Source organism: Aythya fuligula, chromosome 5 (genome assembly GCF_009819795.1).
Source record: "Aythya fuligula isolate bAytFul2 chromosome 5, bAytFul2.pri, whole genome shotgun sequence".
NCBI classification, from domain to species: Eukaryota; Metazoa; Chordata; class Aves; order Anseriformes; family Anatidae; genus Aythya; species Aythya fuligula.
The window spans coordinates 21,999,485-22,026,077 of record NC_045563.1 but is presented as its reverse complement, the minus strand read 5'-3'; the positions used below and the strand labels follow the sequence as shown (position 1 = coordinate 22,026,077).

The following is a 26,593-nucleotide window of genomic DNA, read 5'->3' as shown; positions in this document are numbered from 1 at the left end:
CCCAGCTCAGTGCAGGCTATGATTTGTACGGCAAATGCAGTCACATCAGATGAACTGCTCCTCCAGCCTGCCCTACAAACGATATGTCACCCAGGGCATGGTTTTGGGCCACGCTCCATCCTCAGGCAGTCACCCTGGCTGAGGACAGGCACCAGCCCAGTGCCAGGTTCCCCTGGAGGCTACCCCAAGAGCAGCATGAGGCATTGCAGCCCCCCAGGACCGCTGGCTGATGGCACATTCTTCACTTCCCGCTGGGATCTGATGTGGACCACATCCCAAACCCACCGCCCACGCCACAGCAGCTCTGATTAACAGGTGCCCAGATGCCATCTCGCTGTGCTGGATAAATCCTGCAGCTCGGGGATTATTCAGCAGGACCTCGAGGTGCTCAGGGCACTTAATGGGGAGAGTGTGCTCTCTGGAGAGGTGCTGGAATAGCTGTTGATTTTACAGCATCTATTTTTTTTCAGTAGCATGCTGTTCTCAGTCTGCAACAGATGTCCTCAGGCATCCAGATCCAGGGTTACAGGTCTAAGAGCAGGCAAAAGCAAGCTTTGCAAAGCAGCAGACATCACACCCAGGGTTACACAGGACAACGGATGCATTAGGAGTGTGCTCAGGTCTGTCCCTACTGCCCATGCCAGACCCCTCCATGGCATGAGTTCTGGTTACAAAGCTGCAGCAGGTGGGGATGCGGGACATCTGCAGGGTAGGTGCTCCTAGGAAACCCCTAGCTGGGACTTCACCAGCTGTTCTGCCCAGTCTGGGGTCATCTCTTGTGGTTTGTGGTGATCTGGCTCTCTTGCAACCCTCAGCTTTCCCACCTCCCTAACCTCAGGACCTGATCCAAAGCACTGGGAAACCAACATGACAACCTTCTCTCCCTCAGCATGGACTGGGAGCCTTAGGAAGCTCTGTTCTGCTCTCTCTGACTTCAGGACAGCTGATCATCTTCACAGCACTTGTCTCCTTGCTCACCCAGTGTCTGCCTACTGATGCCAGCCCCGTGAAGCAAGCTGCTCTGTATGTGCAGATCTTGGATCTCCAGAAAGAAGGCATGAATGCGAGCACAGCTTCAGCTCCCACCTCCCCAAAGCAGGCACGCACCTCACTTGGTCTGCAGCACAGAAGGTAAATGAACAGAGCTCTCACTATTAATTACATGGGAATGACATACCAGGTACAGGGGTGTTAAACCCTGGGTTTTGGGACTGGGCAGTGGAAGAAGGAGCAAATGCAAGCCCACAGCCTCCATGGCACCCTCCTGCCTGGAAGCCTCGCTGCCTTCGCCAACTGTCTCTCAAGTCTGGGGCAGTTAAACACCAAGGATAATGTTTCCAAAAGTCTCATGTGATTTAAGCTTGTAGACCACCTAACTGCTTTGGGAAACATTACCTTCAACTCGCTGCCTCCAGAAGAAGTTAAGAAGGAAAAACATGGAAGAAATTCACCAAACCCAAGAGAACTTGGGCCAAGTGGCTTTGCTCAGCCTCCAGAAGACAGCTGGACTTTTAGGGACATGAAATCAAGTGACTTTTATTAAATATTGTGGACCCCCCCCCCTTGTATTCTTACTCCCTGAAGAGTCCCATTGGCTGGAGCCCCCCCTACAAACCCCTGCCCTGTTACATCTAAAAGGCTCGAGCCAGGCACGCTCGCATCACGCCCCCAGCTCTCACTAGTGTCATCACAACACAAAAGACACACTATCAGAGCCTTTGGACTCCAAAATTCAACTCCTGTGCATGCTACATGTTCCCCCACTGCTCCAGCCCAGAACATGCTCTCTCAGGACCTAGCCAGCGCCAGCTCTGGGCCTGTTCAGCCTGGAGGAGGCTGAGGGGGACCTCATCAGTCTACTACTTCCTCACGAGGGGGAGTGGAAGGCAGGTGACCTATTCTCTGTAAACACCAGTGATAGGACCCACAGGAATGGTGTTAAGCTAAGGCAGGGGAAGTTCAGGCTGGACATCAGGAAGAGGTTCTTCACCAAGAGGGTGGTCGCACACTGGAACAGGCTCCCCAGGGGCATAGCCACTGCACCGAGCCTGTCTGAATTTAAGAAGTGTTTGGACTGTGCATACAGTCACATGGTCTAAACTTTTGGGCAGACCTGTGCAGTGCCAGGAGTTGGACTTGATGTTCCTTATGGGTCCCTTCCAACTCAGGATATTCTATGATTCTATGTACTCATTGAGAAGAGGTCTAGCAATTGCTTCCTCACCCAGAGGGGTAGAGGGGTGAGGGACTCCTCCTTCCACTCCCCCACTTCAGTGACAAATCAGAAATACAACCTAACATGGGATAGCTGTCTCCATCCTTCTCCCCCAGTGAAGAAGCCCCACAGCTCCTCTGCAGGAGCAGGGCCAGCGAGCTGCCTCCCCAGGAGCGAGACCAGTGCTGGGGGACATTGAGAAAAATTGTTCAGCTTTAAGAATCAATCTTAAATACTGGGAGATACAACAGTAAGGAGAGGGGCTACTCCAGCTGGCATTATCAACTCAAGATGTCCCAGCACCACTTACTCAGAGGGGGAGAAGTAGCCAGCAGGGCACTAACAATGACTATTTTCCTGATTAACTTTAAACCTAGTTCAATTTTTTTCTCTTCCACTGACTGGGTTTCTAATCCTGGTAACCTTTCTCTACAGCTCCTGTGTGTGCAAGTGTGTGTATGGCGGAGGCAGTGGGGGGGTCAGGCGCTTAGACACATTTGGCGAAGCCAACAGAGTCGTTATCACGGTCAAAGACAGTGTAGTAGGGACCGATGAAGACATCCCCCAGGATCCAGAGTGGGCCACCAGGGGGTGGGACGTCCAGGCCTGAAAACCCACTCAGGCAGATGGTCTCTCCTTGTGCAGAAACCTAGGAAGAACGAGAACTTCAGCCAAAGTTCCCCACCTCTCCCCAACCTCAGGGGCTTGGGAGTAACACCTGCCAACCCCAGCTGCTTTTCAGCTTCACAGCCCAGGATCTACAGCTTGGGAAAGCTACGAAATCTAAGAGCCACTGCTGAAATACTGTGCTAGAAGTTGATCCCATATCACCTGATGGCTGTCACACCAGACCAGTAGTCTGGTGAGGAGGCTGGCCTAATGCTACCAGAACTCAACAGAAAAGGGCAGAAGGTTTGTAGAAAGTAGGAAGTTCCATAACTGCCTGCCCTTCTTTCCTCCCAGCAACAAAGACAGCATCACATAGGGGATCTCGTTCCTGCAGGATCTTATGTAAGTTTCCTGGACCCAGCAGCCACTGCCACAACCATTCATGCTTTCCCCTCCCTGCCACCAGGTGCCTGCTCTGGCTTTGCTCTTGGGTTTTAGATTTCTTGATTTAGCTCTAAGCAAAGGCATCAAAAGTTAGGCCTTGGGGAGAAGAACAGGCTGGCAGAATTTGCCCTGGACGCACCTTGAAGACGTACTGCTCTCCGGTGAGCTGGTAGGGCTTCCCTCCCAGCGTGAGCGTGACAACAGGCAGAGATGACACCTTCTCACAGGGGATCACATACTGAAATGGAAACAGCAAAGGCTTCAGATGGCAGCTCCCAAGCCCTCAGGAAACAGAACTACCTCCCCCAGGCAGAACCACATCTTTCCCATCCTCCCCAAATACTCATCTCATGGTGCATAAAAAGCTTGAGCCAGGATAAGCAAGCTGCTCCTATCCCAGGCTCTGAGCAGGGGTGGGGCAGAGGATTTTAAAGATATTAAGGATAGTTTGGGGCCAGAGGATGCCAGGTTCAGCTCCCAGCTCTGCTGAGTCCCCAGGATCCTTCCTAGGGGCTCCCTGTCCCTCCAGGATTCCAGGGAGGAGAGACGACCTTGGGAGATTAAGTATGACAGTTAAAAACTTGGCAGGGAAGGGCTGTCATTTGCATTAAATGCATTTGTATTAAAGTGCCTCTGGACTCTCATTAACATCAATCTTTGAATCCTTGGCCTCAGCCACAACTTGCACCCCTCTCCTCCGCCTCCCAGAGGGGTGACCCAAAACCTCCCAAGGATCACAAGACCCAGGCCCTCCTGCTTGTCTCATCTCCACCCTGAAGGACAGAGGGGTCCCTGCTATGCAGGGAACTTTTACAGGAGCACAGGCTGGGATCAGGGAACAGGGGAAGCAGCAGACCAGTGCCTCTAGAAGCATCTGGGTGCAACACACCCAAAGCAGGGAGTTTGCAGGTGCCACAACAGCCACAGACTCATGCCGTGCCCCTCCCCAGCCTCACCTGGCCCTTGATGAGCGGTTTCGCACCAATGGCTGTCTGCAGCTCCTTCACCTCCTTGGTGGGGCCAGTGATGAGCGAGGTGCCCGTGTCCACGATGGCCTCGCAGCCCCCCTTACACAGAGTCAGCCCGTTGGCAACATCCACCCTAGGGAGAGATGCCCAGAGAGGAGACAACATCTTACAGATGTCCCAGCACGAGCTGCAGCAAAAGAAGAGCTGAAAAGGGGAAAACTGAGCCCAGGCAGAAGGGACATGCATGGAAGGCTGCACCAGGTACCTATGGAAGGTCTAAGGAAAGGACGAGTGCTCAGAATTTTGATGCAACACAGGTTTGTTTCTCTACCGTGCCTTCAATTAAATGAGAGCCTTGCTGCATGTTTGTGTTTCTTCAGACACCCTGGACTGCCATCTGCATGCTGGTGCAAGCACCACAGCTGACAGGCACAGGGACAAGCTAAGGGTGATAAACTAGGGGCTCTCACATCCTGGTGCTTCTCCTGAGTTTGTGCTACTGCTAAAAGCAAAGGGTTAACCAGGTGCTGAGACAGCTTTGGGGGTTGTGAGCAAGGGAAGGATTCACATACATTAAAAAGGCAGGAGAGGAGCTGCTTGGCTTCCTTGCCTGCATCACATTTCACAGCAGTGCAGACAGATAAAGCCCTCCAGCCTTGATCTCTGCAGGCTTTGCCAACGCAGCGTGGCTTGGGGAAGATGAGAACTAAGACCCTGCGCCAGGAAGGGCAGCGGTCCTTGGGAAAGAGGCACGCACTGCTCACAGCCTGCTTCTCAGCTCCCATCACGTGGGAGAGCTCAGAATAGACAGCGGGGCTCGCCCGGCCGGCAGCCCGCTCCCCTTCCCCCTGCCTCCAACAATGCATGCTGATTGCTGCGCCGTGCCCTTCAGGCAAGGGCTGCCTTCCTGGGGCCTCATCCTGCTCCTCCGCAGCTGCTGGCAAGCAGCTCAGCGAAGTTTAACACATGGAAGGCCTTCAGGCGTGAGGAACACAGGGCTATCTGCACACACAACAGGACTTACGCATCCATGTGGACCTGCCAGTAGGCTTTGCGTGTGACGTTCACCCAGCTGAAGTCGCCGCTGTAGTATTTGGGGTCTGTGCCCCCAAGCAGCAGCTCACCGCCTGGCTGAGCTGTGGGGTCTCTGAAAGAAAGGCCAAAAGTCACCAACATCAGAGGCAAGGTGAGGAAAACCCCTCCAGGTGTCCCCAAAACACACACCAGGGCATTTGGGGGGTTTATAGCAGTGTTAGTAGCACTGGAGACAAACAACTGGTTTTGAACTATAATACGTCAGTATAAGGACAGGTATTCTGAGATAGGCTGAGGTGAGGAAGGGGAAACTGGAATATTTTCCTAAGCACGCTGCAGAGGTTAACTCTGCCCAACTCTGCTGCAGCCGGCGGCCTCAGAGCCGGATCCTCAAGGTTACTGCCAGATAAAAGATTGCCATATTTCTTCCCATCTGCTCAGCAGCAATGGGGGAGGGATGGCGCTGGAACTGCCAAAAGCAGCCCTCTCTGTCCTCCCCTCTCCAGACCTGCTACTTTTTTTGGCTGAAATGGGTGCTCAGAGTGCCCTGGGTTGGGCAGCACTGGGGGGAAGGCACTACAAAGCTTTCCCAGTGCAGGAAGAAGGATCAGCCCCATCAACAGTGCTTGTATGAGAAGGCAAGGCCACATTGCTTGTGGATTTTTGCTGCAAGCTAGGACTGCATTCACCCCTCTAACTCATGCTGCTTTAGCTGCATGCAATCTCGTGATCACAACCCTCTACATTTGTTTCCTCTGGAAAGATCCTCCCTCTCTTCATCAGAAGCAGCAATCAGGTAGCAGATCTACCCAGCTTTTTAATCATAGAACAGCTGCTTTTCTGCTCCTTTTCCTTACTTCACACTGACAGGGAAAAGGGTTTGGCCCCCCTGCTCCAGCGAGGAGACCCGAGACTTCCCCAACAGTGCTGGCACAGGTGGGGCTTGTCTTGGCAATGGAACGTGCGACCAAACCCAACAGTACCTGTTCAGGTAGAAGGAGAAGATGTTTTTCTCAATCAGCTTCTGCTGCATGACGTTATCGAAAAAAGGAGTGACCTTGTCCACAGAGATCCTGGGGAATGCCATGCCCAGGATGCCATCGAACTTGGCAGCGATGAAGGTGATGCCTGGCTGCTTCACGGCCTCCCCGAAGATCTGGTTCTTGATTTTCAAGTTCCCGAGCTGCAGGGAGGTGGGGACAGAAGAAAAATAAACATGAAGAAAATTTATCCACAAGATCAGGGTGGAGAGGTGGCCTTGAACACAGGCTCAACACACCACCATGCTTTTGCCCATGCATTTGATGCCCTTGCATCAAAAGCGGACATCCTGGTGCCACCCTGCTTGGTGGGGACAGTCCACTCTGATCACCCAGTGGCACCTTGAGTCCCTGCAAAGCCCAGCATGTCCCCACAGACAGGAACTCTGCTCACTGCCCACCTCACTCGGCCCTTTCTGCCTCCTGCTGAATGGCCATGCCATTTTGCAGCTCTTCCTCATTGCACAGAGGGCACTATCACCTTACATTCCCTTACAGCCCTTCTCTTACTGCCTACTGCATCCTTTCCTCCCAATTTGAGCAGCTCTTTGCTGCATCATTCCTCAGTCTGGGCTTTTGCTAACTCATCTGTGTCCCACCTCCTTGGGTGCCATGTCCATACCCAGCTGGGACCCCAAATTCTCCTCACCTCTGCCAGACCCACAATCATCCCAGTACAAGGGATATTCTCAGGGTATCACCTAGCTTCCAGGAAGATGACCAGCTTGCAGAGACCTCCCCTGGCAGGGGAACGCCCAGCCCAGAAAACAAGGTTGGCACAAAAGCAGTAATCAGAGCAAGGTGAATACAAAGGTCGTGTCTGTCACCAGCCATGAGGAGGACTGATGTTCTCTGCTGGAAAAGCTGAAACACCTCTCCCCCCTCGCTGGGGGCAGATCCCCAGGAAGAAGGAAATTGCAGAAAGCTGTCCTGTTGGCAAAGCCACCCAGCTTCTGGCTCACCACAGGCAATTTTAGAGTCTGTGCTAGGATTCCAGCAATTGTCCCTGTAGTAAACAAGGCTGGACTGAAATGCTTGGTCTCTCCCACCTGATGGCAGATAACGATCCCTGTAAATGACAAACATCCCCTCAGGGTCTGACAGCCTGTGACCAGGCAGGCAGCGCTGGCTTTAATGGTATCTGCAGCTTCGAAAGGGCAATTCAGCCTTGCAATAGCTAAAGCCACACGGCAGGATGTGGTCCAGAGAAGCTCACAGTAATACATCCGCTCACAAGTCCTAGAGATCGCAAAAAGCCGTTTCAAAAGGTTTTGCCTCTTGAAGCTGAAATGCAGAGCCCACTCTCTACCTTGGGCAGCCACCCAAAGCTGGTCCTGCTGCAGCTCAGAAAGCTCAATAAGGCTTCCACTGAGGGAAAACAGACTGATAAGCCTGGGTTTGTTTGAAGTCCTCCTCAAGAATGCAGAGAAATTGAAGAGGGAGGCAAATAACAACCTGGCAGAGGGGTCTCAGCAGGCTTGTTCAAACTCTGCTCCTGCTCAGTCCTGAGCAGGACTGAAATCCAAGTGCATAACAAGTGGAGCGCTGGTGCCAGATGACAGATCTGTTGTCTCCATCGCTCAGCTGGCTCTCAGCCAGACACAGAGTGGCCACAAGCTTTTATCAGTTGAAGCGTGAGGTGAGCAGTGAAGGCAGATGAAGGTGAAGGCACCCAGAGCCATTAAGACAGAGCACTAAGAGAGCACCTCCTGCACCCATGGGTGCTTCCTCTGCTGTACTTGAAGGACATCCTAAGGTTGGGCTTCAATCACAGCCAGGGTTCCCCATCAGCAGAGGGATGACTGGAGCTGCTCTTTGGGAGGGCAAGCAGCACAGTGCCACGGAGCACCACAGCCATGGAGGCTGGAGCTCAGCACCAGCTTTGAACAAAAGTCAGGGCTGAGGGGCTGAAGGACTCAGGGCCACCCACCAAGCAGTGCCTTTCAGTAGGATATCAGTACTACCACATGCTTCTGGGGCTCTTTCCACCCATTTGGACAGCTGGAGCTGAGGCAGCAACCCCAAAGGCTGTTTCAAAGTGTCTGCACTTTGGAACTGCACCAGACTGTGAGCTCGCCTACGGAAAGGAAGCAAGGAGCCAGCAGTGGAAGCATCCTGGCATCCAAGCTGAAGGTCCCTGAGCCCGCCTTGCTCCCCTGCACCAGAAGGGTGATGCTGCCCAGGACCCATCAAGAGGTGACTTTTGCTCCTGCCCAGACAGAAACCAAATGCTACCAGCCGTGCTGTTTGCCGACAGCCGTCCCCGCTCCCCCAAACAAGCTCAGGCACAAAATCCTTCCTCTGTGCTGCTGGGAAGCAGAGAGCTAATTAGCAGGCAGGCATTAGGGTGATAATTACAGAAAAAAAGCTGCAATTTTCCTTCTGACTCACTTCAGCCCCTGCATTAAGCCGGAAAGCGCCTAAACCAGCCCACACTTTCACAGGACAATGAAGCTTGCTGTTCGCCTCGCTGCCCCACTCCATGACCGCAGGAGCAACTTCCCAGAGCTTGTCCCAGAGCACCCAGCCACTCTGCCACCAACCCTGCTGGCAACAGCAGCATGGTGCCCAAGGCACCATCTCTGCCTGTGTTTTATAAGGCTGGCTTAAGAAACCATTACTGCTACTTGTAAAATGCCTTTGTGCAGCAAGAGGCATGGAAAAGCTTGGGTGGGAGGCCATTGTCTTGTTTTTTCCCCTAAGCCAACCGAAGAATGCAAGAAACAAATTGCACAAAGTGAAACTGAAAGGGGCCCCAAGCTGGGAGGGCTGCAGGAGGTGGAGAGCAGGCGTGAAAAGCTGCTGGTGGTCCCCACAGCTCTCCCTCACAATCCCCACTGATTTTCAAGATTCAATGAGCCCATGAAAAGTCCTCTTCCCCAGAGATGGAGCTGCACCAAAAGTGGTAACTTTTGAGCTGCTGGCATCTTCATATGCAATGCACAAGCCACATCCGATGTTTCAAGGCTAGCTTGATGTTTTCCTGCTCTAAGGACAAGCTATAGAGTGCTAGCTCCTTGCTTGCCCCCCGGCTCCAGGCTCTTCTTTAGCTTGGATGCTTCTCCTCTGATCCTTATAAAATCAGTAAGCCAACACTTTCCAGCTGAAACTAACAAAACCAGAAATACCTAGATTTCTGTGCCTACTCAAAATGCTTGATCTCCCCACCCTAAACAAACACATGCTTTTATTATCCCAGCAAGTAGAGCCAAGTAACCTTGGAGCTTGCACTTGCAGCAGCTGACACACTTGAGTTCACTTGTCCCTAGGAATACCCAGAGTCCCAAGAGCAGGGTACCCACCCTTCACAGGGTGGGAAGTTCAGCCTTTGCTCACTGAAAAGGAAATTGAGACAATAAGCTACTAGCGAACCACCTACCAGCCAGGCTAGCAAAGAGAACGCCCAAAACATCTGAACATGTAAGCACCACTCCACATGGAACGAGGATGGGGCTGGCTCCATGGTGGCAGAGCCTACTCCTGCTTGGTGTGGCCATCAGCTGCCCACAGGGATGTCTGCTGCCATGGCAGCAGCAAGGTTGGCATCCCCAGCAACCCACAGGGTGGTGCTGATGTGCACTGAGGCTGGGAACTTCCCAGGGTCAGGAAGAGGAGAAGAGCCAGAGCACATCTGCAGTATACCATATGTATGGCTCAAGCTCAGTTCTGCTTTTTCTGACCCTTTGGTTAGTCCCTTCCCTGCCTGCCCTTTCTGTAGTCACCTCCTCACGTCAAAGCACTTAGAAACACGGGGCTGAAGCACACTTGATAGGAGTGGGGCACTCCAGAAGTGAGACCCATTGAAATCAAACTGCTTTGAGTGCTGTTACCAAAAGCTGGCTGGGGCAGCTGGGAGAAACGCAGCCACTACTCACCGTGACCGTGTCCTGGCTCAGGTATCCTGAGAGGCTCCCTGTCCCATAGTGGATGGCAAACTCGGTGCCGTTCTCCACGTAGGTGCTGGATTTGGAGGCATCGTACTTGTGGTGTAGCACTGCAGCCAGGGAGTGGGAAAGATGGGCATTAATTCTCCTTTATGCACCAAGCAATCGTCAGTCACAAGTGAAAGCCAACCCCTAAAGTAACACTGGAAACACCTGCACTGCTATTTGCCTTCCCCACATCAGCCACAAAACCTCTGCTCCTCCGTACCCAGCCCCACAACCCCCTGGGGCACCAGGACAAGCAGAGACTTAGCGATATGAAAGCAGGTTTGTCTGCAATGAGAAGGTCTGGGGATCCGGTGGGGAGATCCAATTTGGCACTTCAATAGGATTTGGCCACAGCACATTAAGAGCTTGGAGTATGTGTGGCTAGTGCATCAGGGCACATTAGACAGCAGAGGCAGATGTCCCCATGGCTGCCCACAACACCATGGAGAGCTGGGGGGCTTCAAACAGTCTGCTCCAGACACAAACATCTTCAGTTTATAGATTTGTATTTTTTTTTGGCTAAGGCTAGCTGGAATTTTTATACAGCTATCACTTTTCTGCACATAACACAGTATTTTCCCAGAGAACTGGGACTTCCCCCTGCCCAGGCTGCCTGTCCCTGTGAAGGGGTGGAAACTGTAACATATCCCCGTTTTGTGGCCAGGCAAGGCATGATAGGGCTGTCCGAGGAGGGCACAGGTCCAGGTTTCCTCCCTGCCCTTGACAGCCACCGGAGGTCATCTCTCCTGCTCGCATTTGTTGGCTCCACAGGGTTCTCCGCTCTGCTTAAGCTGCACAGCTGGGAACTTTTAGGTGGCACTTCGCCACAGCCAGGTTTGACACCTGCATCTGTGGAGGTTTATCGCATAGTAACACCACAGAAGAGGAAAAAAGAGAAAGCATGTGATTCCTTAGATGTTCTTACCCCAGGAAAGAGCACCTACCTGGTTCTCATTAACTATAAAATCCATGAACATGTAGGCACATGCTCCATGCAACAATAAAACAGAAACTAGGACAGTTTCTATCAGATCTGGCAAGAAGCTGATTTTTTTTTTCCCCCAGCATTGCGCAATGGGACAACAGTCTATAATTTGGGGAGAAACCCTGCGACCTGTGGAAGTGCTCATTGGCTCCTGGCTGCAGGACTGAGGCTGCTCAGGAAGGCTGGAGCTTGTGCGTGGGTGATGATGAGAGGAGAAGAGAAGCTTTTGGAGACAGGGCGTGAACCAGAGAGACAGGGAGGGCTTGGCAGCATCTCAAACCTCTCCTCCCAGTACAGATCCTCCCTCCAGGTGGATCAGCAGGGTCTACCATCAGCACAAACTACTCTGCATTAGCAATCTGCATCTGTCCCCTCAGCAGGCAGGCATGATAATGATGCAAGCCAGGGGCTTTCAGCTAATCACTAGGGTGTGGGATCTGCATTTTGGTCCTGATGTTGATGCCTATGTCATGCAGGGAAGGAGAAGCCATCCCACTTACAGCAGGCGATGTCCAGCAGGTGACAGTGCACAGACGGCACCCACAGGTTGGAGGAGCCGGTGTCGAAGACCACGGTGAACTTCTGCGGAGGGGTCCCGATGCCAATCTCACCATAATACTGGGCCTGCAAAGAGAGAAAGGGGCCTGTGAGCAGAGGTGCCCGCTGATAACAGGGCGTGCCCTGCAGAGCTGCCCTGAGCTGGGGAGATAAGCTGGTGGCAAGGGACAGGCACCAGAAGCCCTGGCCAGTACCCACACACAAGGCTGGTGGGTGTCCTGGTGGTTTGGAGGCTCCCAGGGAACACAAGAGCATGTAATAGCAAGGGGAAAGTCATGGAAAATCGTCTTTCCCAGAGCTTTTTGGAACAAAAATGGGGATGGCTTCTTACATAAACATTGTCCTCCTCTCACCCATGGCAGTGACATGCTCCATAAGGGAGGCTCCCTCAGATGTTCAAGCCTAATTACAGCAGGTGGGAAAAGGATAATCAGGGAGAAGCAGGACAGGTATTTGCAGGGAGCATTTTTAGGGCATGGAGACACAGCAGAAATAGGAAGGTGGGCAGGCAGAAGCGTGGTTCACAGCAGGGGAGAACAAGACAGGAGGAGGCCAGGGCAAAGCACCTGCATTGTTGAAAAGCCAGAAGAGCATGAGCTTGCTGAGAAGGTGCTGTGCTGGCAAGTCTGGGGGAGGAACTGCAAGTCACAAGCAGCTGGGCCTGCCACAGCCACAGGGCTTTTCAGCACTGGCTGGTGAGCCCCTGGGGTGTGTGGGAACTGAGTGTTTTGTCTGGGTGTACTCAGTTAAAGGGGAAAAATCCCAAGACAGGATTATCAGACCTGCCTGCTCTGAGCTCACCTCCTGAACACTTCACCCTTTGGGGCTGCTCCCTGAGTAATTAATAACCCCTTGCCATTAACCGCAACAGCCAGCGCTTTCTTCCACTACCTCTGGAGCCACCCCACCTAAAAATAACCCGCTACAAGTTTCCACTCTGCCACCAACAGCTACCATCAAGGTCAAATCCCTTCCAAGCAACAGGATGTTTAAACTCACAGGCTGCTGCCAAACAAAAACGGCCAAACCATTGCATGGCCGGGCTGCAGCAGACCCATAAATCCCATATGTAGACCTGCTGGGGAACATGCAGGGTGGGCAAGGTGCAGCTGTGCCTTTCCTCTAGTTAGGAGAGCTCCTCAGGCTCTGCTGGCTGTGCAAGGTCCCAGCAGCCCCTTATCTCATGTCACAGGTTCACTTTGTTGCCAGCAATGTTTCAGGATGCCCCACTTCGGTGTGGGAGCTTCCCCATCCCTCCCACACTCAAGACAGCATTTTTGCCGGGCACGCTCTGGGACAGCACCTGAATCTTTGGTAAGGCTCCCCAGCAGCCCTCACCTGGAGCATCTCTTGTGCACCAGAGTGCAAGGCAAACACCCCAGCTCCAGCAGCCCCATGCCGTGGTGCAACAGGCTTTCGACATCGCTGGTTAAACACTTGCAGCCCTTCCCAGCAAGGTGCCCGGTGGGGACAGGGCCGGCCACATGACGAGCGCAGGGAGCAGGGCCAGCACCTTCCCTTTCCCCAGGCAAGGGCTGTGCGTGGGACACCTGCCCGAGCAGCAGCACCTACGCCGTGGGGAAAGTCTCAGCTTTATTACCTGAGTATTATGGGATGGATGATTTTCCATGCAGAAGAGGATGGGGGGGACAAGTTTTTCACCTCCACGTGACAAAGCACAGCGTGGCATTGCCAAAACCAGCCAGAAGAGGCTAGGAACACCAGCAAGCACACAGGCCCCTGCTTACAACCACTATACACAGCAATTAGGGAGAAAAGAAAATAGGTCAGGAGCTGCAAACACGGCAGCTCCATGGCACCAAGCTTATTATTTTTAACTTCTTAATGATGTTAAGCAACTGCAAAGGGCTTGGAGTGGCCCTGCAAGCCAAAGCAAGAGGATAAAGCTCCGTGCATGAAGTTTCTCCCCCTCCTTCAGCTTTCGGCGAGGCCGGGCGCCCCGCTGGGGTACTCACGTCCATGTAATTCTTCAGGATCTCCGGCGTGGGCTCGGCCAGGTCGGCAAAGCCCAGCTTGAACTTGAGGAACTGGGTGACAGCGTTCATGTCGGGGATCTCGCTGCCCACCTCGGTCAGGACACGGCGCATGGAAGGGAACTTGGTCAGGGGGATCCTGCAGGATGAGACAGCTGGTTAACAGGGGTTGCTGTGGGGTCGTTATGGGATTTACACGCTCCCACTGCCTCCCTCCCTATGACCCCCTTGGGAGCACCACCCAAGCGCAGGGTGCACACGCACCAGTGGCACCCCAAACCCCTACAGTGCTCACCCACCCCAAAAACAGAGGGGACGTGTCCCCAAACCCCCCCCTCACACCCAGATACACGCGTGGGATGGGGATAAACCCCAAACGGGGCCACCCCCCAGCACAACCCCACGCAGGACCCCGACCCCCGAGCCCTTACACCACGAGCCCGCACCCCCCGCAGCCCCTCACCGTATGAGGGCGGCGCATGGCCCCAGCAGGGCGGCGAGGAGCAGCAGCAGGACGCGGGGCCCCATGGCGGCCGCAGCTCGGAGCCGTCCCCGCTCGCAGCCGCCCGCCCCACCCCGCCCGCGCCCCCCCCTTTGTAGCCGCGGCCCCGGGCCCGGTCAGCTGACGGCGAGGGGAGGGGCGGCGCGCGCCTCACGTGACGGAGGCGGCGGGGGGGGCACCGCTCCGGCTCCCCCCCCCCCCGTGACTCAGCCCGCACGGGAATGGGGAATCAACAGCGGGAGGCTGGCACGAGATTGGTTTTAGTGCATTTTGTTCTTTGCTTTTTTCTTTTTTTAACCCCCATTTTTCGATTTTTTCCCCCCAGTTTTTATTTTCCTTCCGTGTTTTTGCTCCTGAGCCCCCCACCCCCGACACCTCGCACTGTGGGGGGGGGCATCCCTCCAGGCTGGTTTCAGTTTATTAAAAAAATATATTAATTTTACATTATATTCTGATTCATTTTCATTTCTTTGTTTTTATTGTGCTTTTATTTTCTTTTATTTTTATTTTCTTTTTGTTTTACTTTGCTTTGCTTTCCTTCATTTTTGTTTTATTCTGCTTCATTTTGCTTTGTTTTACCTCGTTTTGTAGTCTTTCACTTTACTTCATTCCATTTTGTTTTACTTCGTTTTACTTTGTTTGACTTCATCTTATGTCATTTCATTTAATTTCATTTTAGTTCAGAGGGGGGGTTTGCGGGGTCCTTCCACAGCCTGGATTGCTCACCCAGAAGGAACCCCCCCAGATTTGTGTGTTTCTCCCCAAAATGCCACCTCCCCCCTGGGCTTTGTGCTGGGGGCCCCATCCCCGGCTTGCCCCCATCACTCGGTGCCCCTTTTGGTAAGCGCCTTTGGGAAGTGCCCCCCTGGGCCTCCTCTTGCTTTCTCTCCCTGCCACCACCGTCCCCAGTTTGGGGCTGTGCCACAAGTGCCACCAAAAGCTCCTCATCCAGGAGCACCCACCACAGCCTTGCACCCAGCCAGCTTAACTTTTTGGGGCACTATATCACACCATTGCCTCCCCCCCCCCCCAAAAAAAAAAAAAAAAAAAAACACAAAACCCCTTAAGCTCCTTTTGGAGAAAACAAAAGGGGCCAGGACAGCGTCTTGGGGACAAAAATAAAACAAAGCTGCTCCCAGCAAATCCTTCCGCGAGCCTGGCCACGAGGTCCCGTTAGTCCGGCCTGGGCGCTGGCCAGGGCCCGCTTCCCTCCTGCCCTGCAGGCACGTGGCCGGGGCGAGCGGCTGACCATGAGTCAGCAGAGTCGGCACCCGTGACTCAGCAAACCCTGCTCGGCTAGGATTTGGGGACCTGGGGCCGAGGGTCCTGGTGGCCCCGGTCCCCGTTGTGTGGGTCCCGAGGCAGCGGGAGGTGTCGCGCCTGCCCCCCACGGCCTGCTGCCTGTCACGGGGTGGGTGGGTGAAGGGCATGATCCTGATCCCTCCCAACACCGACACGGGCTGGCACCGGGCTGCAGCCCCTTGGGGTGCTCCCGGCGTCTTGTGACGGGAGGGAGAGGCACAAACCCTCCCTCAGAGCTGGAGGGGAAAGGTGCTGGCGCCCCACATGCTCCTCTGCATGCATTTCCCATCCAACTGGCCTGGCCCTGCATCGCGTGGCTGTGGGCTGTGTGTACAACAATGCTAGGGCAAAAACAAAAAAAAAATTGGGGTGTCCCCACAGTGTTTAATCTAGCTCCAGGCCTCGGCACCCATGGGTTCAGAGCTGCCAGCACTGCACCCATATGCACCCGTCCCCGGTGTCACTTTGGTGCCACTCAGCACCTCCACCAGGGATGCCAATGCAAAAGGTTTTGCTCCCCCTGCAACATTTTCCTTCTCCATGCCATCCGAAAGCGAGTGGTGTGCAGGCACCGCCGTGGGACGTGGGCGGCGGGTGACGCACCCCTGGCAGCGGGCCACCATTTTGCAACCTCTTGCGATTCCCAAGTAGGATGACGCAGCCCCGGCGCGGGATGGAGGAGCGCTTGCTCCTGTGCACCGGGGTCCCCTCCGCAGATGACACCGGCAAGACCGGGTGGGTCCTGTGCTTCGGGCAGGCGTGGGGCGAAACGGTTAAAAACACCGTGACTCCACATCAGCGGGTGCCGATGTTAATGGATGCAGCTAATTAGCAGCGCCTGATTCACCAGCCCCAAGCACAGCAAGGAGCCGTGGTAACTTTTTCCCGGCTCAGTGCCAGGACCTCACCCGTCCCCAGCGCCATTTCTTAAACTGGTGGGAAACTCACAAAAATTCACTTTTTGATACCAAAGGAAGGGTTGAGGAAGAGCCACCCAGGATGGAGCTGGGTATCGGTCCTGTGCCATCGGTGCCGACTGGCAGGGCACACACATTAACACCCTTCTGCTGCCAGCAGGGACTGTGGTCACCCAGGGTAGATGCTAAGTATGGGTGCCACAGAGCTTGCCTGGGTGGCAGTTGTTCCTTTGGTGTCTTGCTGCAAACCCTAATCCCAGTGGTAGGTGAGGATATTTCACTGGTGGCCACAGCTGGGAGACCTGAGCTTTTGCATGCCTTCCCTGAGTTATTTTCCCTGAAAAAAAATGGTTTTATGCAGCAAAATGCTTAGGGACATGCCTGTCTTCAAGCCCATGAGCGACCCTGGTGTCTTCACCTGTGCTGGGCTGCAGCCAACCCTTGTATCTCCTGTCCCTGTTTCTTCCGTGCCCATGGCCCTGCCCAAAGCCCCTCCGCCCCCATGGGGGATCGAGCATCCTTCCCCACCCCTGTCCCACCGCCCCCGCAGCCACCAGCTCCAGGGCCACGCCTGGCACCCACCGTGGGGACGCATCCTCTCCTCGGGGCAGGGAGCTCGCTGTGTTTGCCTCACCCCGATTTTATTTATATATTTATTTTGTCAGGAGCTGCGTGTGTGTACGGGTGAGAAGAAGCCCGGCAGGCAGCTGACGGGATGGGTGGCAGGGGCAATGATGGAGTCGATTCATCGCCTCCCACGCCAGGAAGCGATGGGCACCCCATGCACCCGCATCGCACACCTTGAGCAATGCCCCTGCGGGCACCCAGGGAGAAAAGCTGGGCAGGGGTGCAATCAGCATGGGCACCCCTTGACCCCAGACAAGAAGCCCCAACCCAAAGGAGATGTGCCTCCAAGCAGGCATAACAAGGGTTATCCCTCTGAGTTTTCTCACCAGCATTATTTTTAATGATTTCCTTTAATATCCAACCCAGTCAGCCCCAAAAAAGCCCATAGGTTATGCAATTAGTCCACTTCTGTGTGACAAAACACGAAATCCCTTTGGTTTGGGGAGGAGGGTTGCCTTGGGAGGGTGAGGGTCACTAGGGAGGGATATGAGTGGAAATAAAAGAAAAAGTGGAAGACGCTGTTGATAGTTTTCTCCTTTTCTGGGGGTTTGCATGGCTGATTGGAGCTACGTCAGCCTGGAGGGGGCTGAGTCGTTGGCTTAGGGTTAGGGTCCCAGGGGTGTCCCAAGCAGTGTTGGGTCAATGACTGGGAGGACACAAACATGAAGCAGCTTTGGCTGGGGCAATGTGGGGTGCCAAAACACTTGTTGGAAAGTAATGGCCAAAATTAAGTGCAAGAACCTCCTCCTGCACCCCTCTGCACCCCTTGCACCCTTGGAAATGCCTTGGAAAACCAAGACCCAAGGAATGTCCCAAGCACTGATGATGGCGTTATTGTCCCAACCCTTAATGAATTTACTGCAGGTGTCTGTAAGATGGAAGCAAGAAGTTTCCCCACATGACAGGTGGCTAAGCTGCAGCAGTACTTGCTGGAGGCTGTTTCTGATGCTCCACCTTCGGAGCAGGGCAGGGAAAGCCACAGGGTAACAAGCCTGAAGCAGCAGCACTTGGTTCTGCATGAAGCAATCCCCCGAACCCCGTGCTTCCTTCCTTTTTTCCCCATTTTGGGCACATGTTGCCTTGTCATCCCCCCCTCCTGCCGTGCTGACAGTGCTGGAGGAAGGCACGCGGCCCGTTCCCCTTGCCTCAGCACCTCGCGGCCTGCCACCGCTCACATGCTCCTGTCCCCAACTGCCTTGACTCAGCTAATCCCCCTCACCCAAGGCACTGACCGAGCCGGCCTTAAATTTAGTTTCATCTCGGGGTGAGGGATTGCCTCATGGCCACTGGCAAAGGTCAGAGCAGCTCAGGGTGGCAGGGACATCTGTGACCACCAGCAGGTCCCCACCGTGAGGTGCCACCGGGCCGGATGCAGGCATTCGGCTGCCAAGCCCCAAAATATCTGACCTCCATACAAGTGGGACGAACATCTGCCCCCGCTTGTTTGGAGCATCCCATAATTAATGTTTGCTTGGTGATTGAGGCTGACAGGTACTTAGTGTTATTAGCAAATCATTAGGAGCTGATGTTGATGTCACTACTTTTAGACATCTCATTTCAGCATCTGGACTTGGCAGAAAGGTCTTTTTTTGGAGGTGGTTCCCTCCAGAAGATCCTCTTGCCGAGGCGAGACCTGTCCCAAAACCGGGGCAGCAGGGACACAAGTGGGAACACAGCAGCCACCCCATGTCCCGTGATAGGGACATCTGCCTCGCCCATGGTCCCATGCGCTGGGTGGAGAAAATCCCCTGGGTGGGAGCGTGTGGGAGCTAGCATGGAAGTACATGTACGTGGGGAGGGGGAGAACTGCTTTAAATGAAATATTTTGGCATTTCCTGAGGTTTGTGTGTGGATTTTGATGGCCTTTGCTCTGCAAGGAATTAATCCAAAACCCACTGAAGGTTTCCTGTGCTCACAGCAGGATCAAGCCCACCCTGATGTGCTCCACGTGCACATGGCTGGGTAAGGCCTGGATAAAAATCCTCCATGCCTGCAAAGCAGCTCCACAATATTGCACCCCTCTTCCCAAGCACACTCAACCAGGGGCACCAGCAAATCACACCAAGTGTTGTTTACTTATTTATTGGGGGAAAAAGCATTGGTGAGAGTGATGAAACCTTAAAAAAATCTGATTATTTCTCTCTGTTCTGCCATAAAATTTGCATTTTTTTTTTTTTTTAATTAAGAAAAAGGAAAATTAATGCAACAAAGGGAACTTGTAGTTTTCAGGATGGGCTGGGGGTCAAAGTGGTTTTCATGGCTGCTTTTAGGTGTTAGTTTTGGGGGAATGGTCCTGTTCCTCCACAGCATGGGTAGCAGGAGGGCAGCACAGTGGCCTCTAGTGGCAATCACTGACATCCTGCCCTGGGGAGAGAAACCTCCAAGTGAAGTTTTGGGGCTGTTTTCTGCCTGGTAAAATTAGGCGCAGAATCAAACAAGACAGAGGAGAGACATCCCTGCATAGGGCTGGCTTTGCACAGTGTAGGTACTGTGGTCCTGGGCTTGCTCGAGACCACACCTACCCTGAGCAGCTTCACCTGGGACCCCACCCATGCCCTCCACCCACAGCCCTATTTAAGCTCAGGCTTTGACACCTAAGCCTGTTTGGAGGTTTGGGTGGTGGTCTACATCCCAAGCCTTATCCGCCTGCATAGCTTGTGCTGCAGGTGGCCCCCTCTAGTGCCCTCACCTGGAGGAACCCCAGAGCTACATCAGTCTCCTGGATGAACCCATCTCACAGCCTTGTCCTCATCCCTGGTCCATCTCCTGCTGGTCCAGGAGCTGTGTCCTACAGGTCTGGGCCTCCTAAGGGCACTCCCTGTGAGCAATGCCTAAAAAAAAAGTTATTTGTTCTCTAATACATGTGGGACTACAGTTTGGGCTTTTTTTCCTCAACCTACTAATTGGTTTCTAAAAGCTTGTAGGTGATTTACAGCTTTAGGGTCTATCCTTGTGCTGAATTTGCTGGAGTTGGTCAGAGCTGAATGAGGGGCTTGGTGACACATCATTCTTCTTAGGAAGCTGAGCATGTCCACCAAGGCAGGGTCTTGGGGACTTGCTTTGAGCAGAGCTCCTGAGATTAAATCTTGGAGGCTAAGTACCACTGAACTTTGCATTTCTAGTGCTTACTTTCATGCTTCCTTCCCCACGTGTGTGGGGCAGTAGCTTTGTTTGTCCTTGTAGAAGAAGGAAGGCCCTACAAGACAGGTAGGTAGCAGTCCCTGGGGTCACAGCAGAGGTGTCTGTCCTTCCTGGAGCAGCTGCTAAAGGACCTTGTCTCAGGAGCATTCAGTTCTGCTTGGTGGTCAGTGCTCTCAGGCAATGCTCTCACCCCCTTTCCCTGAGGTTTGCTTGCTGCAGGTTAATAAATCTTTCCTATTCCACCAAGCTGGCCTTCAGCTGGACCGGTCCTGAGAGCTGCTGGTTGTTGGTCCATCAGCAACATGAGGGGACCCAGGCAGATGGTACCCCCATATCTTGAGCCCCCTGGATGTTATGAAGGCCATCATCAAAGAAAATATGCGGCTGGATCTGGGCGAGGATGGGGCCTTTGGGAGCCCCATCCATGAAGAAAGCCTCGTCGATGGCCAGACCCCATTCCCGGAGCGTCTTGATGGCTCGGATGCCCATGTCTCGGCCACTGCGGGCGGTCACCAGGTAGGTGCGGATGGGGCACTCCTCACGGTTGAACTTCTTGTGTATCTTCCCCAGGTGCATGGCAAAGGCTTTCATGGGACCCTGGAAGCACAGCAAGACACTTGAGAGTGGGTAGGAAGGAAAGAAGCATCTGTTCAATCTACTTTTTCCCCTTTCGAGGTCCCTTAGGCCTCTGCAGGACACAGAAGTGCCTGTTGGGTATAGGTTTGGGTAGTGCTGGGACTGGTGCTGTGTACTGGCCACACTCATGCCCTGGGGTGCTCAGCAGGAAGGTGAGCCTTGTGGTGCTCATGCAAATCCTGAGGGAACCAAGAAGGTGCAGCACCCCTGGGTGAGGGGATCGGCACAGCATGGCATCCCAGCCTACAAAAGGTCACAGGAACACTCTGGGTAACAATAGCCCCAAATTTTGGGAGCAGATGCTTGCTTACAGAAGACAGCGTGCCAGATCCATCTCCAGAGGGACTCCAGATCAGCCCCTGCTGGGACCGAGCAGTGCTGAATGCAAAGGGAACCCATAACAATTTGTGCTTTATTGGCCACCCACAGCAAAGCCCTAGCAGGGGCGATGCTGATGGTGGGCATGGGGCCTGCAGCCACCTCGCTCACCTCTCCCATGGGCACGGCCTCCATCGCTCGCTCATACTGCACCGCTCCCTCCAGGCCCTGCTCCCGAAAGACCTGGTCGGTCTCGTCGGAGAAGAGCACGGCGTCCCCATCGAAGGCCACGCGCAGCGGGGTGCTGGGGGCCTGCACCTCCTGCTGGAAGACCAGCGCTGCCGAGACCCCTGTGGGATGGAGCAAATTGGGTTTGGTGGGGGAACGAGGGAGCCACCATTTCCTGGGGGCAGCTTGTGCATGGGCAGCTCCTCTCCATGCCTCCACAGCCCCATCCAACACTGCAAATGTCTCCAGAAAAGGCAGTGTGGTTGGGTTCTCCAAGCAAAGAGGGTTTCCGTGGGGGTCATCCCGGCCTTTCCAAGGCTGGATTATTTGGGGAGCGCAAGGCAGTGTTGCTGATCAGGGACTGTATGGACACTGAAGCCTGCTAGGAGAACTGCTATGTTGTTGTTAATGCATGGGCAGCGCTCCTCCTGGTGCCTGGTCCCTCTGCCAAGCCTGGTGTTAATGCCCAGACTTAGCACTCTGTGCTGTGAGTAATAGGGCCTGGCACCTCCGCTTGATTGGGGTAATTGGCTTAATTACAGGTCTTTTCCTACAAGCTGCTCCCTGCCTGCTCTCATCTGTGGGTTGGGGCTCCTACATGAGACACTTGTTAGAGCAGTGATGATCTTCAGGGAGACCTCAGGATTGGGCTTTGTAGCTGAGGGAGGTCTGGGCTGTGGCTGGCTTGCTCCTGACCTGAAGGACCTTGGCCAGCTGATGTGCTCATACCTGAGCAAATTAATAAGGAGGAGATTAACCCCATTAGAGCTGTCAGGGGCTGTATGCACTCAAATCCAGGTCAAGCATGTGCTTACATTTATCATGAAGGACTCTGCATGTACCAAGAAAGCAAATTCCACAGCATCCTCACAAGACCCTGGGAGGTGATGATGGCCTCCCTCACTGGTCCAGGGAGCAGCATTTTGGGTTAGAAAGGTTTAAACGTTCTGCAGAGAAGGACCAGTGCATGGCAGAGCTGCAGCTGGAATTACACATAAAACACTTGGTTGTGAAGCCATCTGCAAACATTGCTGTTTGGGGGCTGCTGGTGGGGACAGAAGAAGAGTTCAGGACTGCGATGGTGGCCAGAGTGCCATTCATCCCCTCTCATCCATGACAGAATGAGCTCTAGCACTGCTGCTTGGGAAAAGTGTGGTGTGTTTGGGGATGTGGGATGGAGGGGGAGACGCACCTCTCCGGAGGGCATTGCAGACGTCTGTCCTGTCAGCTGAGAGGAAGAGCTTGACCCCGTGGGACTTGAGGTACTGCGTGGAGTCCTCATTGCTGACAAAGCAGAACTTGGAAATCTCCAGGCCTTTGGGTCAGAAAATGTAAGCAAAGTCTGTTACAGGGCTCATTTGTCTTTATGAACCCCTTTCACCTCCTCAGGTTTTTGTGTGCTTTCTCCTGGCCCAGTCTCTGCCCCTGATACACCACCACTGCCTTATCTGCTCCTCAGCCCCCCTGGAGAGAGGATACCCGCCCTCAGGGATGTGCCTCTCCTACCGTAGTGCTTGGCACTGTTAATGATGCGCACACCACTCTCTGGGCTGTTGTTGGAGAGCAGCAGGATGTCAAAGAGGTCCTCCTCTGCTGGGTTGCTCTCCAGGATCTTCTTGTTCACATACTGCACTGCCTAGGAGGAACAGACGAGAGTCTTCTGCAAGGGGCATGACTGTGAGGGTTGTTCTGCAATCCTGTGGCTAGCGGCTGGGGAGGAGGATGTGGGCAGTGGGGACATTGCGCTGCAGCTGCCACCTATGGCAGGACAAGCATGGGGCGGAGAGCAGCCATCCTGTGCAAAGCACGGCTGGGAGGGCAGGGAGCAGGGCACCAGCAAGGAGGTGGAGATGTGGTGAGGGGCACAGGTCTCAGGAGTGCTGCACCTGCACCCTGGGGTGGGGTTTGAGACCTAAAGCCAGGAAGGCTTAGCCTTCAGCCTGCCCTCTTGAGTGCTGGCATGTGCCCCCAGCCCGGCGTGGGGCTCACCTGGATGAAGGCGAAGGCTGTGCCTGGTGGCAGGGGCCTGTCCTGGTTGGCCTGCTGATGCCTCACGTACTCCTCCTTGCCCTTCTCCAGGTAGAGCTGGTGCTCCTCCTCCAGGTTGAAGATGGCTCTGGTGGTCACTGCAATGACCAGTGCCTTGCTGGGGTCTTTCTGCAGGAGAAAGGGGAAAAGAAGGGTTGGGGGAACACAACAGAGGAGCTTGGGGTGGTTGGGACAAGCGTGGAGTAGTGGGGCTGGGCATTGGAGGCATCACCCATGCGTCATGCTTCTGGGCTCTGCTGATGCCGGAGAGCCTTTGAAGGAGGGGTATCAAGCTTGATCTTCATCTTCAGGTCACCAAGGATGGAAGCAGGCAGTTGTGAAACCCTAACCTGTTTGGTAAGCACAATATGCTCCGAGGACAGCCCACACAGGAGGGGATTGCTTCATCATTTGTGCATCTGTGGGCACAGCACAGCTGTAGTCAACTGCTTGGGCTGAGCTGGGCATGTCCTGGTGTTTTTATTCTTGCTTTATCTCTTTTTCTGGAGAGACTGATGAAGTAGAAACTGCTGCGTTCTCCTTTGTCATTCCAAAATTAAGTGTGAGCAAATGCATCGGTCCTGTCCATACAACTGAGGCACCAACAATTTTGGCCACCACAGTTTCAGGCTGTGGTGTCATCTCCTACAGCAGCATTTCAAAATGTACTTGAGACTGAGGATCTGCATTTTGTAATGAGCAACTCTTACCTGTTTCACACTGGGGTTTACAACCGTGCTTTCAGGCTCTGCCATCTTCCAGTTCCAGCATCAAACAAGAAAAAATGTACAATTAAACCAACGCGTTACAATACATCCAATCTAAATGGGGGAGAACAGAGAAGAAAAATGGCAAAGAGGGTTGAATATCCTGCCCAGACAAAATGAGCTGGCTTCTGCTGACGACAGCTTTGCTGTGGGAAAACCTGGCCAGAGATCTCTAATTAATTATGATGGAAGAGTGGCTTTTCAAGCAGTGATCACCTTTTCTCCCCTCCCAAAGAATATTTTTCCCTTGGGAATTTCTGAAGGAGTTTCTGGAGCTCTTTTCTCAGCAAACTAAATCTTTATGTACCCTAAATGAGGCTTGGGGATTGAGTGAATCAAGAAGCCTGTGAAAGATCTTACAGATAGGCTTCTAGCTTGCATCCTTACTTGCTACTTTTTGTCCAAATGGAGAATTTCTGTCCCCAGATAAGTAAATTTGCTGCATGAGAGATCATTTGTGGGTGTAAAAGGCCCAAGTAAGTTGAGATGCGTGGTGGATGCTTGGGTGCAGGATGCTCTACACCACAGGCATCTATGCAGGCACACCAAAGTCCTGGGGAGTTGCGTGGTCTGCCTGTGCCTAGTAGCCAAGGAAGAAATTCCACTTTTGCATGCCCAGGTCCTGTGGTTTCCACAACCGCCTTGCTGTACACTTTGTTTCTCTGTGCTAGTTAGTGCTATAAGTGGACACTGGGATTCAGCCTGTGGGATGGGATTGGCTCCTGTTCCCACAGGGGTTATTTCCATCCCACAGCTCCTAAAAATATACTGTGGGGTTTCTCGGGAGAGCAAAGGAGGTGAGGACGGCTCTGCCTGGAAGTGCTGAGAATGGCAAGGGAATTACAACCTTGTTCCCCCTTTAATGTGCTGCCTGATTAATGGGGTGAGAGGCTGTGCTAGCATAGACCAGAAAGAGCATACAGGGTGAAGAGTCAGGGTCTGCACGGGGAAAATCTCACTGACAAACATCTTATTGCTGGGGACTTCACCCTCCTTGCTGTCCTGCCACGCTTGCTGCTGGAGGACTTCAGATCCTCATCCAGTGGTCCCTCTGGAGGTACGGATGAAAGGACTTCATATATAATCTGAATAGGGACATGCTCCTGCACGTGTGCTCCCTAATTTCCCCCTGGGGTGCAAAGCCCCATCAGCAGGGCTGCTCCCCTAGGAGATGCTGAGTATCTCTGTGCTTCTTCCACTTGCACCCTGCATGGGGAAGATCTCATCCTGCCAAGCAGAGCGCTCGGGGTGACAGCTGCCAGCCTGTCTGAGCAGGGAGAATTCCCCTGAAGGGATTTCACCCAGGCTTAAAATATGCAGTGTTTTGGGGCCTCTTAAAGCGAAAGTGAAAGAGGTGACAGGAGCCGAGGCGCGCTTCACAGAGGGAGAGCAGCCCCTTTAATTTCTGCTCTGTCCCTTGAAACCTGGCACACCAAGCCTGATTCTCCCCTCTCTCTCTTCCTATAGTAATTGAAGCGTTGTTTACATACAGCCCTTACACAGATACGTATAACACACACCTACATGTGCACACATCTGCAAGCACCACACACGCAATGCCATACACACAAATACTTAAGGCAGATGCTTGCTGGACCCCACAGCTTAGCATCGCCTACCTCCAGCTGGGAAAGAAAGTGCTGAGGCTTTGCTAGAGACAAAAGCCCAAACTCACCTCCAGCGCCACTTCCCTTCCCTGGCGTGGTGTCCAAACCTCTGCCCAGCTTCGCCCAAGATGCTGCTGTTGATATCTGCCTGGAGCTGGCAGGAAGCAGGCAGGAGCTGTGCTGGGGCTCAGCCCCGCTGCTGGCGTGCTGGGATTTGTAGGCAGCCCCGTGGGCTGGCTTCGTGCCCAGCCTGGGTGGCATTTCCCGAATCAGCCCCGGCCAGCCTCCTGGGGAGCTTTTTTTTTTCCCTCAATTTCTGCTTGCAAGCACTGTCATTCGGTTTATTTTTGTAGGTGGGTTATTTGAAATGTGCCTCTGGACCTCTCATTTTCTAGCCCTTGCCTGCATAGCTGTCGTGCTTTTGACCAAAAATACAGGAGTGCCTCTTCAGGAGCATGCACAGGGCAGCCTCTTCACATATGTAATTTTACTGCACCAATTTTGTGTCCTTGTTCATTTCTCTTCTGAAAGCTGGGGTTGTTGCCATGCGTTACCAGATCTCCTCCCACATCACAGGCTGCAAGCAGGGTCCTGCTGCCATGCAGCTGTTTCTCTGAGATGCTTGACTTCAGCAAACAGCCAGCTGAAAGTGCTGGCAGTGAGCTCAGCATTCAGCATGTGTGTGTGAACCCCCTTTCCCTGAGTAATTTTATTGGATGTGTTCCCTTCCCCCCTGCCCA

General features: G+C 53.6%; 2 protein-coding genes across 2 annotated transcripts; both read right to left on the bottom strand.

Moving 5' to 3' along the window:
• Window positions 1-2,136: 2,136 nt before the first annotated feature.
• Window positions 2,137-14,351, bottom strand: CTSD (cathepsin D). Its single transcript, XM_032189013.1, has 9 exons — window positions 14,244-14,351; window positions 13,763-13,919; window positions 11,729-11,852; window positions 10,187-10,305; window positions 6,255-6,454; window positions 5,261-5,383; window positions 4,225-4,369; window positions 3,408-3,506; window positions 2,137-2,864 (listed from the first exon to the last, which is right to left on the bottom strand). The coding sequence occupies exons 1-9, from the start codon at window positions 14,306-14,308 to the stop codon at window positions 2,703-2,705; spliced, it is 1,194 nt and encodes a 397-aa protein (XP_032044904.1). The 5' UTR covers window positions 14,309-14,351; the 3' UTR covers window positions 2,137-2,702.
• Window positions 14,352-19,308: 4,957 nt separating this feature from the next.
• LOC116489910 (cytosolic 5'-nucleotidase 1A-like) lies at window positions 19,309-26,001 on the bottom strand. The gene is made up of 7 exons (XM_032188655.1): window positions 25,922-26,001; window positions 24,190-24,234; window positions 23,441-23,608; window positions 22,958-23,087; window positions 22,644-22,766; window positions 21,395-21,573; window positions 19,309-20,866 (listed from the first exon to the last, which is right to left on the bottom strand). Exons 2-7 carry the CDS (start codon window positions 24,232-24,234, stop codon window positions 20,564-20,566), a joined length of 948 nt encoding a protein of 315 aa, XP_032044546.1. The 5' UTR covers window positions 25,922-26,001; the 3' UTR covers window positions 19,309-20,563.
• Window positions 26,002-26,593: the final 592 nt, after the last annotated feature.